The following is a 16,454-nucleotide window of genomic DNA, read 5'->3' as shown; positions in this document are numbered from 1 at the left end:
TGTGTTGGGGGGGGGGGGTGATCTTTGCCTTCAAAAAGAGGGAGTTGTAAGAAAAAACTCAAGACGGTAATTTTAGCCTAACAATTTAGAATCCGGAATCTGCTATAAAAAACGGATTCCGGATACGGATTCAGATTCCAAAATTGGCCGAAAATTGGGCGGATTCCGGATCCGGATTCTCATCACTATTTTAAATACATTCTAAGGATGACTAAGAAATTTAATAAAAACAATAGGTAATAATTTTCCTATATAGTTTATGAGATTTCAAACCAATCACAATTCAGTATTGACCAAAAACAGTTTGTTTTTCAATAGAAAAATACTAAAAATGAGCTTTATAATACAATGAATTATGACATTATTATTATTATTACTTAACATTTATTTGATTGTTTATACAATTTGGATTGGCAAAATATATTTCCTAGCCAAGATGGCTTTTACTCTGAAGGCTTTTTATGAATTAGATATTTGTAATTATTTTTTTCAGGGCTTGCGGAAGTTATATTGAGCTTCAAAAAAAGCTTCATAAGCACACCCTGTTTTAAAACAGAAAACCTTACAAGTAGCCACCTGGTAAAATTGTAAAAAAGTATCTAAAGTAAAGTTGTTGTGTTATGAGTCATCGAATGTCATTCTGTCATTGCCGTGACTCTTCATATATCTTCGGTATTGCTTGTATCTGAAATTAAACAATTCAAAATACATAAAATCATTGCAAAATATCAAACAGTTTGCATATCACAAAAAAAGAGGCAAGTAGCAGTCTTAGTGGCATTTTTTTTTTTTTTATAAATATTCACTATCCTTTCCCTAAACAGAAAAGAAGCTTCACTTTAAAGGAAAATCATATCGGTTTATCTGCAAGATTCTTTGTTACAAATACACATACAGAAAGACAAAGATACATCCTGTTACTTTTATATTATTAAGTATTTAATAAGTATTACGTTTGTTTGAATAATCAATGCTAAAAAGGACTCATTTTCCCATAGGCTACAAAGCAGTTGAAAAATCTCAGATTAGCTCAAGTATTGATTTATTTACTTTTATAGACGAACGGACAGACATTGACTCTAGGGGCGTGGTGACGCTTCGGGCACAAGTCTCCTCCACGTCACCTTTGAACATACTCTGCGTTTTAAATTGCAGTGTAACGCGCTTAATCGCCTAGGGTATCAACACCCATCAGACAACCAACCCTTTGATTGCACGACCTTTGTCTGAGAAGTCCTCACTGTGCATGGTAATGAGTTGCGCCTGTTTTGGGCTAAGGTATTCCCCCTACACTATTTATATTTTGCATCTGACATAGCAGCAGTAGGAACCATTTTTAACGTCACGGTCGCGGGTTAAACGGACAGACATACATAAGTTACAGAATTAAATACAGCTCTTCTACTAAACGTGTTCTTGTTATTACCTGCCACTCTCTGACATCTTGGCTTTCATTTCAGCATCCTTGACATCCTTGTATTCTTTATAATTAGCAGCTATCCATAATTCCTGCTCTAACATGTCTTCTATCTCTTCCTCCTTAATAAGTAACAAACATTTTCTCCTTATTATAACAGAGTGACTTCAAGATATAATTCTAAAATTGAAGGTTACAAACTAAAATCCAACTCAAATGCCTATCAGGAAAATTCCATATTAAAATATCATGGATGAATGGCCTTATAAAATGAGTTACAGGCGAAAGGTCGAAGTGCTTACTGGTCAAGCAAATCAACAAAAAAAAGAAAATCAGAAACCTATCTATCGTTTTAGCAATATAGAAAAAATGCTTTTGAAATTATCATTGACGGTTACTAACGAATCTGTTGGTTTACATTCAACAGACAGTTTAACTTACTTTAATATAAAAACTAACTAAAACCTAATTTTACCTCAATCATATCAAATTTTCCCTGGCTGATTCCCATATTCTTCCTGATCAGATAAAGATGTTCCACCCTGGAGTAATGGATATAGAATACGTGGATATTGTGACATGGGAATTTTTTGCTAATATAGTCCTCAATTATTGGTCAATGCTTTCCTCCATGGTCAGGGTCATAAAAAGGGGGTATCGCTATATTAGCCAGCTAGGAGGAGAAACATTTTATCAGAGTATGCGAGAATTTCATTATCATTATCCATGTATCATATATCCATTCCTAGAATATTCCTCTTTCTTGATCCAGAATCTCAATATCCAGTCAATATACCACCGGATATAACTAAAACATAAACATTATGTTATAATTATCAAAAAAAAGTTTAGCGGGTCGAGGCACAAAAAAATCACGGATGAATTTAAGGACAAAGTGAATTAAAGAGCAAGTGATATTGATCAGTGATTATAAGTTAGTAATAAATACATTAGAAAAAATCACGAAACCTTTCGCATGTGGTTCTATACCTATTTTAATATTTAATATTTATAATTTTTGAAGCATGACTGACAGACCGACGGACCAAGTAAATTACATACTGGATAATCATTGGTTTAGGAAATCTTTACAAAAAAAACTTTGTGAATACCAGTCATATTTTTCAGCGTTACCAATTGACGGACGGACAGAAATATAAAGTAAATAATTGAGTAGCTTCGCCATTAAAGTAATATATATAGAGCGATAAATAGCTGTGTAACCCCTTTCCTTATCCAAGGGCCTTGTACTGTCTGTGGGTTGGGTCTTAGGTGTCAGCTGAATCTTTCAAAAATGTAAATACAACCGGGTGCCGGCAAAAAAACATAAAGCAAATTGTAAACTAATGTGAACTCAAGGGCGCCCAAGCTTTTTACTTTGAATGAGGGGTTAAATATGTTCAAGGGGGTAATCTAATGTATTTTTAAAAAAACTTGTGGGGTGTAAAATAAGAGATTTCAAAGTCTAAAGGGGTGAACACCCCTTTACCCCTTTACTTGGACGTCTATGTATAATCTGTAATGATTTCTGCATTTATTCCTAGTTAAATTTGTTTTGCATTGTCTAATTACTGTTCATTTGTTGAAAACTATTTTGAAAATTATGTATTGATCTCATAAAACTGATAATAACCTAATTACTTAAAATAAGGACATAGTTAATTGGCCACCACCTAAGGGAGAGCTCAACCCTTTATGGAAAAATAATTGAAAACAACGTAAATCCAGGCAAAAAACAAATTTGGGAACATCTGCAATATATTAGTTCTATATTTGTCGATAGATGTCACTAAAAACTTGATAATTATGATTTGCAAGAAAGTATTAACATCATTAATAAAAATGTCTTGTTAATCACAAATAACTAGGTTTAACAATTTAGTAGTGTAAATCGGAAAAGATGATTATTAATATAATTTTATAGTCAGGAGCCTAGTTGTGAGAAATTGATAATGGCAGTTTTAAATACTTTACATAAGTTTAGACAGAAATGGCAATTTTTCACAAAAATTGTCCCTTTCTTTTTCAAAAAGCAGAAGAAAGCATTAAACAGCTGAATTTAGAAAGCAAAGTTTTATGAAATTATTCTCGTCTGCTGAGCTTTAGGTCTTTGCCATCGGAAATCATTTCGTATTCTGTTTATACATCTATACTATAAATTTATTGCTTCGCCAATAAACAGAACAAAAAATCATAACAATGAAAAAGAGCAGGGAAGTAAAATCATAGAAAGTCAAATAGTTAAGTTGTTAAGCAAACTTAAGAGTGAGAATTACTTAATAATCCTAGGGCAACAGGTGTTTCAAAAGTTTTAAACTTCTTACTTGAAAATAGTATAAGGTAAGAGAACCAGCTGGACCCACAGGACATCTTTCCACGTTGGCTTTGCGTAGGCTCCTCTAATATCCATTCTAAACATAACAATTTCATCACTTTTTATCCTTTCAAGGGTTGTTATGTCTAAAGTAACTTGTGAGAAGTGCATTAAAGAAACAAATTAGAAATTAATCTTTAAATGATTCTAAAGTTCTAAACCTTTAAAACCTTCATTCATTTATTAAAAACATGCAAAATCGTAAAACACTCAACATAATTGTAAAGTTGCTTTTCTTTTAATATCCTACCTAATCATCTAAGGAATCACCATTTGAATAAAAATTCTCCTTACTTGTCCATGATAACATTTCTGATAACATTTTCCTCCTCTTCCTTAATTTCCTCCCTGGATTTACCACGATCTGCTTTCTTGTCTTTCTTCAGCAACCCGTCTGCTTTTGCTATTTCTTGTGCCTTAAAATCATAATTTATATTTCAAGTTTAACAACTTCTTTACAAGGTACCTACGTGACAATTATAGCTCACCAAAAAAAAGATAGGTATAAAATCTCAGCATATTAAATAGGTCTTTGTCCGTTGGGTAGTTCATTTGAATCCAATCATATCAGGGACAAATATTTTCTATAAAAATTCTATATTCTATATTTGAAAAAACTAAGCTTTTTTATGCCTAGGGTCTGACGTCCGTCCGTACATAAAGGATAGCTTTTACCGTTGATTTAGGCATTTTGGAATTTTCCTATCGATTTCAAACTTCACTTTGTTACTTTATAAATTAGAGATAGTTGCAGAGAGGAAAGGAGGAATGAAATTCAACTAGGTTGGAAAATATACCTAAACCAGAGCTGGATCTTTAAATCATTTTAGTGGTGAGCCAGATCGGGATGAGCCGAATTTCAGCCTATCACAGCGCGGCATTTCATAAAATGATGTGCTCTCATTGGTGGAAAGTTGCCTCACCACTAAAATGGTTTAAAGATCCAGCTCAGATTCAAAATAGTTCTTTTTTTACTTTAAAAAAACTGTCAATAAACAACGAAAATACACTTTTTATCATATGCAAAACAGGCTATTTTTATTATTGCAATGATCACCATATTGTAGGGGTAACTTTATTTGTGTTAATAACAATAACAATAACTTCCATTTACCCCTCCCTGCAGCAATGTTATATATTACCTGCATTCTATATTTAGGTACTGAAGCAAAGAACTTGATTGCCTCGTTGTAGTTGGACCAAGAGAAATAATACTGAGCAGCTGATATTAGAGATATGGTAACAGCCAACACCAGACGCACATCCACCTTGGGACCAACACGACGACGGTAATATCTAAAAATAAATAGTCAGTAAAGGGTTAAATTACTTTTCTAATTACTAGAATCCGTACAGCCGTCCATCAAACCAGCGTGTCGGAGCCGTTTAATTCAGATGCGGCTCCGGCTCCGGGGAGCCGTATCTGGAAATACGGCTCCGGCTCCACCAAAAATGTTGCTGCTCCCGGCTCCGAAACGCTGCATCAAACCATTACTTTAAATAGTTAAGGATACTGTCTCTAAGAAAAGATTTCTTTTCTCGTGAAATATCTATTATTATGGTATTAAACTTTACTGTTCGTAAAATATTTATAAAATATTGTTAATATATTATAGCTGTTCAATTCATGGCCTTATTGAATGATTATTGACATGATTTTGGCTTTTTTAATGCAATTTTTAAGGATATAATTACCCTATTATCTTGATTTTTGGAATATTGATTACTCCTTTGTTTTTTTATGATGTCTGTCCGTCGGTCTAATTTAAGGAGCCTTTGTTTATTTTACTATCCTTGTACCTATCATTTATAAGTAAAGCTACTCTATGAGGTACTATGTCTTACTGACCTGTAATAATTCCTCCACATTTCCTCAGGATGGTCCAACATATAATCATATTCAGTTCTGGATTCATCATCTCTCAAAGTTTCATAAGCAGTGGCTATCTGCATAAACTTCTTCTCTGCGTCATCTTTCTCTTCTTGTGTCCTAAATAAAATCATATTTATCATCTCACATAGTTTCATAAGCAGTGGCTACCAGCATAAACTTCTAAACTGCGTCATCTTTCTCTTCTTGTGTCCTAAATATAATCATATTCATTATCTATTATTGTTTTATAAGCCACTATCTGCATAAACTTCTTGTGTTCTAAATATAATCATATTCATCATCTCTCAGAGTTTCATAAGCAGTCATGCAGGCTATCTGCATAAAATTTTTCTGATTCATCTTCAGTCCTAGGAAGAAATTGTATTTTTCATAATTATACGCGGCAATTGCGCAACAATCACAATCAAACTTAACAATCAATTGATTTTTGTTTACATCAAGTTGTTCTTTGTCTTTTGACTTTCAATAAATAAAGTCTATTAGCTATTCAAAAGCTTGGTAAACATGTTTTAACAAAAAAAACCAATTTCCAAGTCACTTAGGGTAGCAGATTGATTTAATCATACCTGCAATATCCTGAAATAATTCATTAATCGAATGAGATTGTAACTTTTATAAGTCAGACGTTTGTTAATAGACACTAGATTCCAGGGACTGAAATGTTTTAATGGACCCTTTGGTCTACATAGAATTATAATAATATCAATCAAATTTCTATATTTATACCGATGCTTTTCAAAGATTAGTAATAAAAGACAGATGAGTTTTTTGTACTAAAAGCTAATTTACCTAAAATTATCCGGATGCCATTTTCCAGCTAGCTTTCTGTAGACCTTGGAGATATCTTTCTTTGCCGCATCTCTTTCCAGACCAAGCACTTCGTAACAGTTCATATCTCCACAATATATATCCACATCCGGCGGCTGAAAAGAAAATAATAGATAGTAACATAATAAAAATGTATACAAATTGAACATGAAAATATGTAATAATATCGCATGAACAGCAAACTGGCAGTAATTTAAATCATAAATGAGAATATACTAAAATTATAAGGGGGGGGGGGGGGGGGCGTAATGACATTTATTCGTAATCCGTGAGCAAAATGGTCTTAAAATTTAGCTAGACCCTTCAAACTTGGTATATAAGCCTAGTCCTATAGGTATTACATCTAAATGGCAAAAAAATCTAAAATTTTTTATTTTAAGGTTAGGTTAGGTTAGAAAAACCCTGCGGAAATGGGGTTTTTAGGCCTTTTTTGGTCTATTTTGATGTGGACACTTACCCTAAATTGTTTTTTTAGGGTTTTTACTTAAATACACTGTATCTATTCATATGGACTTTATTTAAGATGATTCAGCAAGTCGGGGACCGACCCCAGGGGGCTAGGTGGGTGGCCCGCAGGGGTTAAGTGCCTTTTTCCCAATACATATGTTGTAATACATCTAATTATAGGTTTTTTAGGTCAAGGAACTCAAATTCAGAGCTAAAATAAGCATTAGACTAATCTGAAGCTAGCCCCAGCGGGCTAGGTTGGTGGCCCGCAGGGGTTAAGTGTATTTTTTCCAATATATATCATGTTATATATCAAAATATAGGTTTTTTAGGTTAATAAACTCAAATTCTAAGCGAAAATTAGCATTAGACTAACCTGAAGCTAACCCCCCCGGGCTAGGTTGGTTTTCTGCAGGGCTTAAGAGCATTTACCTAACCTAAACTAGAAACTTACTTATATTTTAACATGTTTTTTTATAAACTTTGTCTATTAATGAGGACTTTATTTAAGATAATCCAGCAAGTCGGGAACCGACCCCAGAGGGCTAGGTTGGTGGCCCGCAGGGGTTAAGTGCATTTTTTCCAATATTTATCTTGTTATATATCAAAATATAGGTTTTTTAGGTCAAGAAACTTAAATTCTGAGCGAAAATTACCATTAGACTAACCTGAAGCTAACCCCCCCGGGCTAGGTTGGTTTTCTGCAGGGCTTAAGAGCATTTACCTAACCTAACCTATAAACTTACTTATATTTTTACAGTTTTTTTTCTTGAATAAACTGTGTCTATTAATGAGGACTTTATTTTAAATGATCCAGCAAGTCGAGGACCGACCAATCTGAAGTTAGCCCCAGCGGGCTAGGTCGGTGGCCTGCAGGGGTTAAGTGCATTAGTTTCCAAAATACATCTTGTGATATATCAAAATATAGGTTTTTAAGGTCAAGAATTCAAATTCAGAGCTAAAATAAGCATTAGAATAATCTGAAGCTAACCCCAGCAGGCTAGGTGGGTGGCCTGCAGGGGTTAAGTGCATTTTCCCAATATATATGTTGAGATACAACCAATTATAGGTTTTTTTTAGGTCAAAGAACTCAAATTCAGAGCTAAAATAAGCATTAGACTAATCTGAAGCTAACACCAGCGGGCTAGGTGGGTTGCCAACAGGGCTTAAGTACATTTTACCTAACCTAACCTAAAAACTTACATTTAATATTATTTTTTTTAGGTTTTGTTTCTCAAATAAACTGTCCATTCATGTGGATCTTATTTCAGATGATCAAGCAAGTCGAAGACTGACCCCAGCGGGCTAGGTGGGTGGCCCGTAGGGGTTAAATGCATTTTTTAGAAAAAGTATGTGTTATCATACATCAAATTATAGGTTTTTTAGGTCAAGAAACTCAAATTTACAGCTAATAAAAGGATCAGACTAATCTGAAGCTAGCCCCAGCGGGCTAGGTGGATTGCCTGCAAGTCCTAAGTGCATTTTACCTAACCTAACCTGGAACCTTACTTTTTTTTAGTTTTTTTCTAGAATAAACTGTGTCTATTTATGAGAACATTATTTAAGATGATCAAGCAAGTTGGGGACCAACCCCAGCAGGCTAGGTGGGTGGCCCGCAGGGGTTAATTGCATTTTTTAAAAGTATGTGCTGTCATACATAAAATTATAGGTTTTTTAGGTCCAGAAATTCAAATTGAGAGCTAATAATTGAATCAGACTAATCTGAAGCTAGCCCCTGCGGGCTAGGTGGGTTGTCTGCAAGGCTTAAATGCATTTACCAAACCTAACCTAGAATCTTACTTTTTTGAAGTTTTTTTAATTGAATAAACTGTTCATGAGAACATTATTTAAGATGATCTAGCAAGTCGGGGACTAACCCAGGTGGGCTAGGTTTTACTTAGATACACAGTCCTAAAGCCATCATTTAAAAGATTCTTCATACAGGAGGCTTGATTGATTGATTGATAAGCCTCCAGCAGGAATTGTCATCACAGTTCTTTTTCTGTTCAGTTCAAGTTATGCCCGTGTCGAGGTTGAGAAAATTCGCCGCCTGGATAGGCTGAGTCCATAGGGATAAAACAGTTAGGTTGGTACGATTTTGAGGGCAGTTGAACAAGTGGTTAGTAGTGTGGGTGTGTATTTTACAGTTGGGGCATTTGTCGTCTGTTGATTCGTTGATTCTGTGAAGGTAAGACTTCAAAAGTCTGGAGTATCCAGATCTTAGTTGAGAGAGTTGTGTTCTTGTGGCTCTGGGAAGTCTTTTCTCTTCTATATTGATTTCTGGGGGATTTCTCTGTAAGACTTTGTTTGGTGGATATTTTGATAGAATTGTTTTGACTTCTTTGGTATGTATTTCTTTGGTTTTACGTTTTAGATTGTCTTTGGTAACAGGTAGATGACTAATTATGTTAGGCCTGTAAGTTTGAATAGAAGGTTTGATTTTTCTTGGTGGAAGGGGTTTTGAAGTGTGTTTATTAGGTAATTTCAAAAAAAAAATTTTTGGTCACGGTTCAAATACCTGTTCTATACATAAAAATCAGCAATACTATGATTTTTTTTGGTTCTATCTTGATTCTAAGTGGTAGAAGGTAAAATCAAGATTTTTCGAAAATACGCGAAGAATGAATCTTTAAACCTGAACATTAAGGTTATCGGTTACCAGTCTTTAGGCTGTCCTAAGGGTTTGTCATTTTAGACTATAAGTTCAAACGGTAACTGCCTTTCATTTGCCTTGCCATTTCTAAAAAGATATAGAACGCCTTTCTGGCCCATCTGTGGTCTGAGATTAAAGTCGAGAACTGAAAATATTTTAAGATTCTTGGATTTTGGTAATTATTGGGTTAGTATATTGGCCATAGAATCAGTTATAGGTGTCCAAATCACTTCCAAAGGTGTTTTTGTTGTCAGGGTAATATGCTGGGTCAGATATTTTACCTAAGACCAATAAAACTGACTCTAATGACTTGACTTGGCGATATGGTATGACCTCCCTGTAAGAGATAGAGTATATCAGTTAGTATCTGTATTCCTTTTTTAAAGATATTTCAATTTTGAAGCGTTTTACAGCAATTCTTACAAAAAAACCGAAAATGGCAAATTATTGCAAATTTTCATCAAACAAGGATGACAACAACCATAAAAGCGAAGCTCCAAACTGGTAGGACAAACGAACATGAACACTTATTGAGTGTCAGAATTGAATAAGCAGGATACAAATGTATAAGTTGAAAAAAAATAGTTCATTGTTGCAAATCTGCTTAAATACAGGATACTGTTTAAGGACATACTTAAATTTTTAGAACTTGATTATAGACATGTTTTACTTATATAATTGTACCTTGTTGTAATAGGAATCAGTATTCCAAAAATCAGATGAAAAGGATATTTACATCATATAAAAATGGATATACAGACATTTTAGTAACATTTATAGAGTTGCTACGCTTCCCAAATCATACTTTACTGTTATATGAATCATTATGTCTAAATTAATTGTCTTGGAAAGATGGACAGTCGGACCGACCCTAATTTTTGCAAGACTTTTGCCATTCTGGTGTAAGTTGGGTGAGAAATAGACTTTCAGCCCTTAAAGTTTTCTCTTTGTTATGATAATAGCTCTCTATAGACACATTAACAACAAAGATTGGTCTACTGTCTTTAGCTCTCCAGGCAGACCTGGCAAAGTCAAAACTTGGATTTTGAAGGCGAAACATTGAAATTTTTTTGGTTACCCGTCTTCAGGGTATGAATTTTAGACTAAACATCCTTTAATGTTATCTCCTACTCACAATATGACCTTTCTCAAACACCTTAAACACCATTCTAGCCCAACTCTATTATGAAATTACCTAGTGTTTATGGTTAGGATGGTTTGAAACAAAGTTTGACAGGAGAAACTGTTTTGAAATCATTTCACAATGATCTTTAATTGGCAAAATTTTAGATTCTCTATGAAGATGGGGTTCTGAAGACATCTTTAGATTGCCTGTAATTATTCTGAGAGCTTGATTTTGTACAGATTGAAGTTTATCCCAGCTGGTATCAGATATGACAGGCGTCCATATTGGTGCAGCATATTCTAGAACACTTCTACAAATAGATTTGTAGGTGGTACTGAGTGTTTCTTGATCTTGGCCCCAGGTGGAGCCAGCTAGGGATTTCATCATGTTAACCCTTCACTATGTGCCCAGCCAATGCAAAAACTCCAAGATTCCAAAAAATGCACTTTTGAATATTGACCAATTTTAAAGTTTTAGGTTAATCTTTGTCATATTTGAGAAGGATTCCCAAAGCTAGAGGTGAAAATATCAATTACTTATAATTTTACAGCTTCGAGAAGTAGCCTACCTAAATATTTAGGATTTTGTAATAAAGCCTGGCTATTGAAATTACATTTTATATGCAAACTTTAAATTATTGTCAAACTACCAAAAATTGAGCTACAGTAATATGTTATACCTTATTTGAAAGCTTATTGAATATACTATACGATTTTAAATTAGTTTTTATACGGTTACCTATAAAACTTATGAAAAAATTGATGTCAAAGCATTCCCCCTTAAAGAATCAGGAATTATACTATTTTGTAATGATACTCTCAACTTCAAATAGTTTGATCTTTTTTCAGCTAACGATGCCGCATATCAGACCTTTACACATGTTTAACCAAGGCACTCAGTGAATGAATCCCGTTGGTTTCACTGGCGGCATCGTTAGCTGAATTTTTTTTTCCGCATTTTTGTAGGAGCGGTCGGACCCATTTTATAGCAATTTTTACACAAATTAAAATACCTTTTTTTTACAAATAATTTTATCGTGATATTTATAGTTCTCGATGCAATTTTTTGATACAATCCCTTATTTTTATTGCTTAAAGTCTTTAAAGGATATCCTTGCCCCCCCCCCCCTCACCCCCGGAGTTTGGGGGGAGGCCCCCCATGCACACGCCTAGAAATATTCATTTAAGCTATGTAATCGAACCTGTTGCTTCTAATCAATTACCATTCTTTTAAAATCAAATGAATAATATCTTAAATGTTTCAATTTGATAAAACTAAAACCTATTCCAATTCATATGCACGCCCTAATGAATTAAAGGAGTTAAGCAAACTTGTAAAGAAACTAAAAGATTTAAGCAAATTTGTTAATAAATGTATGAAGGCCTAGGGATCTAAAGGGATAAGAGAATGGCAGATAAATTGATGTACATTACCAATAATGATACACAAACTTACCCTTCTGTAGATTACAATTATTGGTTGAAAAGTTATGACACTCAACTTAATAAACAAATAAGAAAATGTTATTATAAAACTTTGGGGACTAGAGTGATAAACAGCCCAATGTCCCCTTCCTTCCTGATAAAGGCCCTATTGCAGACAATCAATCCTTTGATTGCAAGGCCTTTGGATTAAAGTTTTTAGTGCTTTTGGGGTGATTTGTGATATATTTGCTTTTATTTTTCAAACAAGGATTGCTTTGTCTAAAAGTAGTGCAGCAATAATAATAGGTCAATTTTTTAATGAAAAAGAATTAACATGTTTCCTTGTTTATAGTTATTAATGTCAACAAATCCTGGGATCTAAAGGGATAAGTTAATGGCCGATAAATTGATGAACTTACAATGATACACAAAATTACCCCTTCTGTAGATTACAATTAGTGGTTTAAACGTTTGGACATTTAACATTTGAAAAAAAAAACAATTAAAATTTAGTAAAAGCCCCTAAAGTTGCTAAACCAATGGATAATAAAACGTTATTATAAAGCTTTGGGGACTAGTGTAATAAACAGCCCAATGTCCCCTCCCTCCCTGAAACAAATCAATTGATATATAAGTATTTCATTGATAATTTATTTAAGGGGGGGGGGGGGGGTAAAATGTGGTGACTTAAAACACGACATACCAGCAATTTTATTTTGGGCGCTACTCCCTTAGTTTTAGAGATAATTGGGTAAAATATTTTGTGTTGTGTCACCAATCACCCCAAGTTTTGGTATCTTCATTTTCAATTTCTCATTTATCAAGGTATATCTTAAATTCAGTGCTTCTCCTGTGCTTTTAAGATATTGGATCCAAATCTTTTTAGGGTGTCACTAATCACCCCAATTTTATGTATCTTTGAAAAAAACGGCGGCGGGCCTGCCGCTCCCGCCGTTTTCAGCCGCCGCCGCCAAAATTTTTTTTTGCATTTCTCGCCAAATTAGGCAATTTGGAATCATTTGAGATAATGTTGTTTTTTGGCGGCGGAAAATGGCGGTTAACGGCGGGAGCGGCAATCCTGCCGCCGTTTTTTTAAAGATACCAAAACTTGGGGTAATTAGTGACCCAACCCAAAAGATTTTACCCAATTTGAAGCAAAATTAACAGAACTATGAGTTTTTGTTTTATATTGGAATTCTGGGCACATAGTGCCCTTGACTTAGCTGTGTCAGTTACATTTTTCACATGTTTAGCATAGCAATACATTGTATCAAATGTAACTCCCAAGAGTTTTGGTGTTTGTTCATGGGGAACTTCAACATTATTCATGTATATAGATGGTTTGATGTTGAATTCTTTGGTATCTGTTGTGAAAAGGGTCACTGTAGATTTCGTTGGTGACACCTTAAGCTCTCTCTCCTCCAGGAAATTCAGGACTGCTGGAATGTATTTGTTGATGGTTTCAGCTAATCTTGGTATCGGGTTTCCAGTGGCATAAATGCTTATGTCGTCAGCATATTGAACTACCTGAATGTTCTCTGGGGGGTGTGGTAGGTTTCGAAGGTAGAAATTGAACAAGATAGGGGAGGTGACTGCCCCTTGTGGAACCCCTGCCCTTACATTACGGAACTTAGAAGAAGTGTTTCTGAAGTTTACCTGGGACTTTCTGCCTTTAAGGTAGCCACAGAACCAACGTTTAAGTGTCGGAGGTAAGGTAGATCCATTGAGGTCCTTAAGTAGCTTGTCATGATTTACCATGTCAAATGCTTTACTTAAGTCGATCTGCAGGAGAACTGTTCTATCAGGTTTCGCTGATAATTTCTTGTTAAAACCATTGGTAACTTGCTCATTAAAGTCGTTGAGAGCTGTTACTGTACTATGGTCTTTCCGGAAGCCATGTTGGAAGACAGGGATGTTAAGGTTTTCAGTTAATGATGGGAGAAGAAGTCTTTCCAGGATCTTAATGGCAGGACAAAGAAGGGAAACAGGTCTGAATGAGTCGGATTCATCTGAGGGTTTATTTGGTTTAAGGAGTGGAATGATGACTGATTTCTTCCAAATGTCAGGTATATCGCTGGTGGTCATGGATAGATTTTTGTTAGGTAACTAACTCCAATTGGTCCAAGGTGTTTTAAGTGTAGGTTGGTGATGTTGTCAGGTCCAGCGGCCTTTGAGGCTTTAGAGGCTTTTATGGCTTTCCAGGTTTGTTCAGGGGTGAAAGAGATGTTTTCATCAAGTTCATTCTTTTTGATAGATTTAGAGATAACTCTAGAATTTTTGGAGCTCTGATGTCGGAGGCTGACCCAAGGAGGTCCCCAACTTGCTGGATCATCTAAAAAAATTTCCTCATTCATAGACACAGTTCATTCAAGGAAAAAACCAAAAAAATAAGTAAGTTTCTAGGTTAGGTTAGGTAAAATGCACTTAAGCCCTGCAGAAGATCTACCTAGCCCGCGGGGGTTAGCTTCAGGTAACACATATGCTTATTTTAGCTCTGAATTTGAGTTTCTTGACCTTAAAAACCTATATTTTGATATATAACAAGATATATATTGGAAAATAATGCATTTAACCCCTGCGGGCCACCGACCTAGCCCGCTGGGGCTAGCTTCAGATTAGTCTTATGCTAATTCTAGCTCTAAATTTGAGTTAACTGACCTAAAAAAACTTATAATTAGATGTATAACAACATATATATTGGGAAAAATGCACTTAACCCCTGCGGGCCACCAACCTAACCTGCTGGGGTCGGTTCCCGACTAGCTGGATTATCTTAAATAAAGTCCTCATTAATAGACAAAGTTTATTCAAGAAAAAACATGTAAAAATATAAGTAAGTTTATAGGTTAGGTTATGTAAATGCTCTTAAGCCCTGCAGAAAACCAACCTAGCCCGGGGGGGGGGGGGTTAGCTTCAGGTTAGTCTAATGTTAATTTTTGCTCAGAATTTGAGTTTCTTGACCTAAAAAACCTATATTTTGATATATAACAAGATATATATTGGAAAAAATGAACTTAACCCCTGCGGGCCACCAACCTAGCCCGCTGGGGCTAGCTTCAGATTAGTCTAATGCTTATTTTAGCTCTGAATTTGAGTTCCTTGACCTAAAAAACCTATAATTAGATGTATCACAACATATGTATTGGGAAAAAGGCACTAACCCCTGCGGGCCACTCACCTAGCCCCCTGGGGTCGGTCCCCGACTTGCTGAATCATCTTAAATAATGTCCATATGAATAGATACAGTGTATTTAAGTAAAAACCCTAAAAAAACAATTTAGGGTAAGTTTCCACATCAAAATCGACCAAAAAAAGCCTAAAAACCCCATTTCCGCAGGGTTTTTCTTACCTAACCTAACCTTAAAATAAAAAATTTTGGATTTTTTTGCCATTTAGATGTAATACCTATAGGACTAGGCTTATATTATTATACCAAGTTTGAAGGGTCTATCTAAATTTTAAGACCATTTTGCTCACGGATTACGAATAAATGTCATTACGCCCCCCCCCCCCCTTAAATCTATGAGTAAATCTAAAATGTTTCTACAAATATTAGTCCAGAATTATTTAACAAATAATTTCACCACGATTTCAAATACACATAAGTTCTTGAGTCTTTGTCCATTAAATGACGTTTGCTAGTGGTTTGTTATTTTAAAAAACTTTCGTACGATTACTTGATTAAGTAATGTCGTATTTAAACATCATAATGATATAGGATATATTGAAAGGGGAAAATTTGTTGTCTATTTAGCTTGCTAATGTGGGCTTCATGTATTGGTCAGTTCATTAATCCAGAAGAAGGAGAGGGGAATGGGATATTTCTATTTAAACATCCAAGAAATATATATTTTGATTTTAGAAGAATAAATATTTTACCTCTGCAAAAGCTAAAGAACACAAGGATAGAAGAGATAACAGTATCACAGCCATTTTACACATTATATCCACCTGAAATTTTTAGTTAGTTTTCTCATTTTCATGTGTATAAGCTCTTTATTACATAATTCAGGGAGTGAAAGGTCAATGACGGATAAATTTATCTTAACCTTAGTATCTCACAAATAAATATAGGTCACAGAAGAGTTAAGACCAAAAACATAAATAATCGGGTTAATAAAAGAAAGATTAATTTATCAACATACATGCAGTACTTTTCAGCTCCTCAGTTCCACTAGGTGGCCCCTCTCCTCCTTATAGAAAAATATCCTCTTATAGGTCTGCATTTAGGTGTTAAAAAAATTTTTTGGCGCTACGCGCCAAAAAATCACTAATAACAATTTTTGGCGCT

The 16,454-nt window shown here is 34.7% G+C and overlaps 1 protein-coding gene across 1 annotated transcript; it reads right to left on the bottom strand.

Annotated features, from left to right (window-relative positions):
* Positions 1-215: 215 nt before the first annotated feature.
* Positions 216-16,184, bottom strand: LOC145313881 (dnaJ homolog subfamily C member 25). Its single transcript, XM_080153532.1, has 10 exons — positions 16,043-16,184; positions 6,475-6,608; positions 5,641-5,781; positions 4,934-5,087; positions 4,086-4,207; positions 3,742-3,828; positions 2,165-2,225; positions 1,893-1,961; positions 1,427-1,539; positions 216-685 (listed from the first exon to the last, which is right to left on the bottom strand). The coding sequence occupies exons 1-10, from the start codon at positions 16,103-16,105 to the stop codon at positions 619-621; spliced, it is 1,011 nt and encodes a 336-aa protein (XP_080009658.1). The 5' UTR covers positions 16,106-16,184; the 3' UTR covers positions 216-618.
* Positions 16,185-16,454: the final 270 nt, after the last annotated feature.

The sequence above is a fragment of the Acartia tonsa genome, chromosome 3 (genome assembly GCF_053477335.1).
Source record: "Acartia tonsa isolate MP-2025a chromosome 3, ASM5347733v1, whole genome shotgun sequence".
Classification (NCBI taxonomy): Eukaryota; Metazoa; Arthropoda; class Copepoda; order Calanoida; family Acartiidae; genus Acartia; species Acartia tonsa.
Note: the sequence above shows the minus strand (reverse complement) of the source record. Positions and strands in the feature narration are given on the sequence as shown.

What these genes read in the sequence shown, in the direction of transcription:
- LOC145313881 (XM_080153532.1), bottom strand. Translation starts at nt 16,105, where the DNA reads ATGTGTAAAATGGCTGTGATACTGTTATCTCTTCTATCCTTGTGTTCT. An exon ending in TACCTAAATATAGAATGCAG is followed by an intron (nt 4,208 to 4,933) that starts GTAATATATAAC and finishes TATGATTTTAAG; the next exon opens with GCACAAGAAATAGCAAAAGC. An exon ending in AAGATGTCAGAGAGTGGCAG is followed by an intron (nt 686 to 1,426) that starts GTAATAACAAGA and finishes GTTTAATTTCAG; the next exon opens with ATACAAGCAATACCGAAGAT.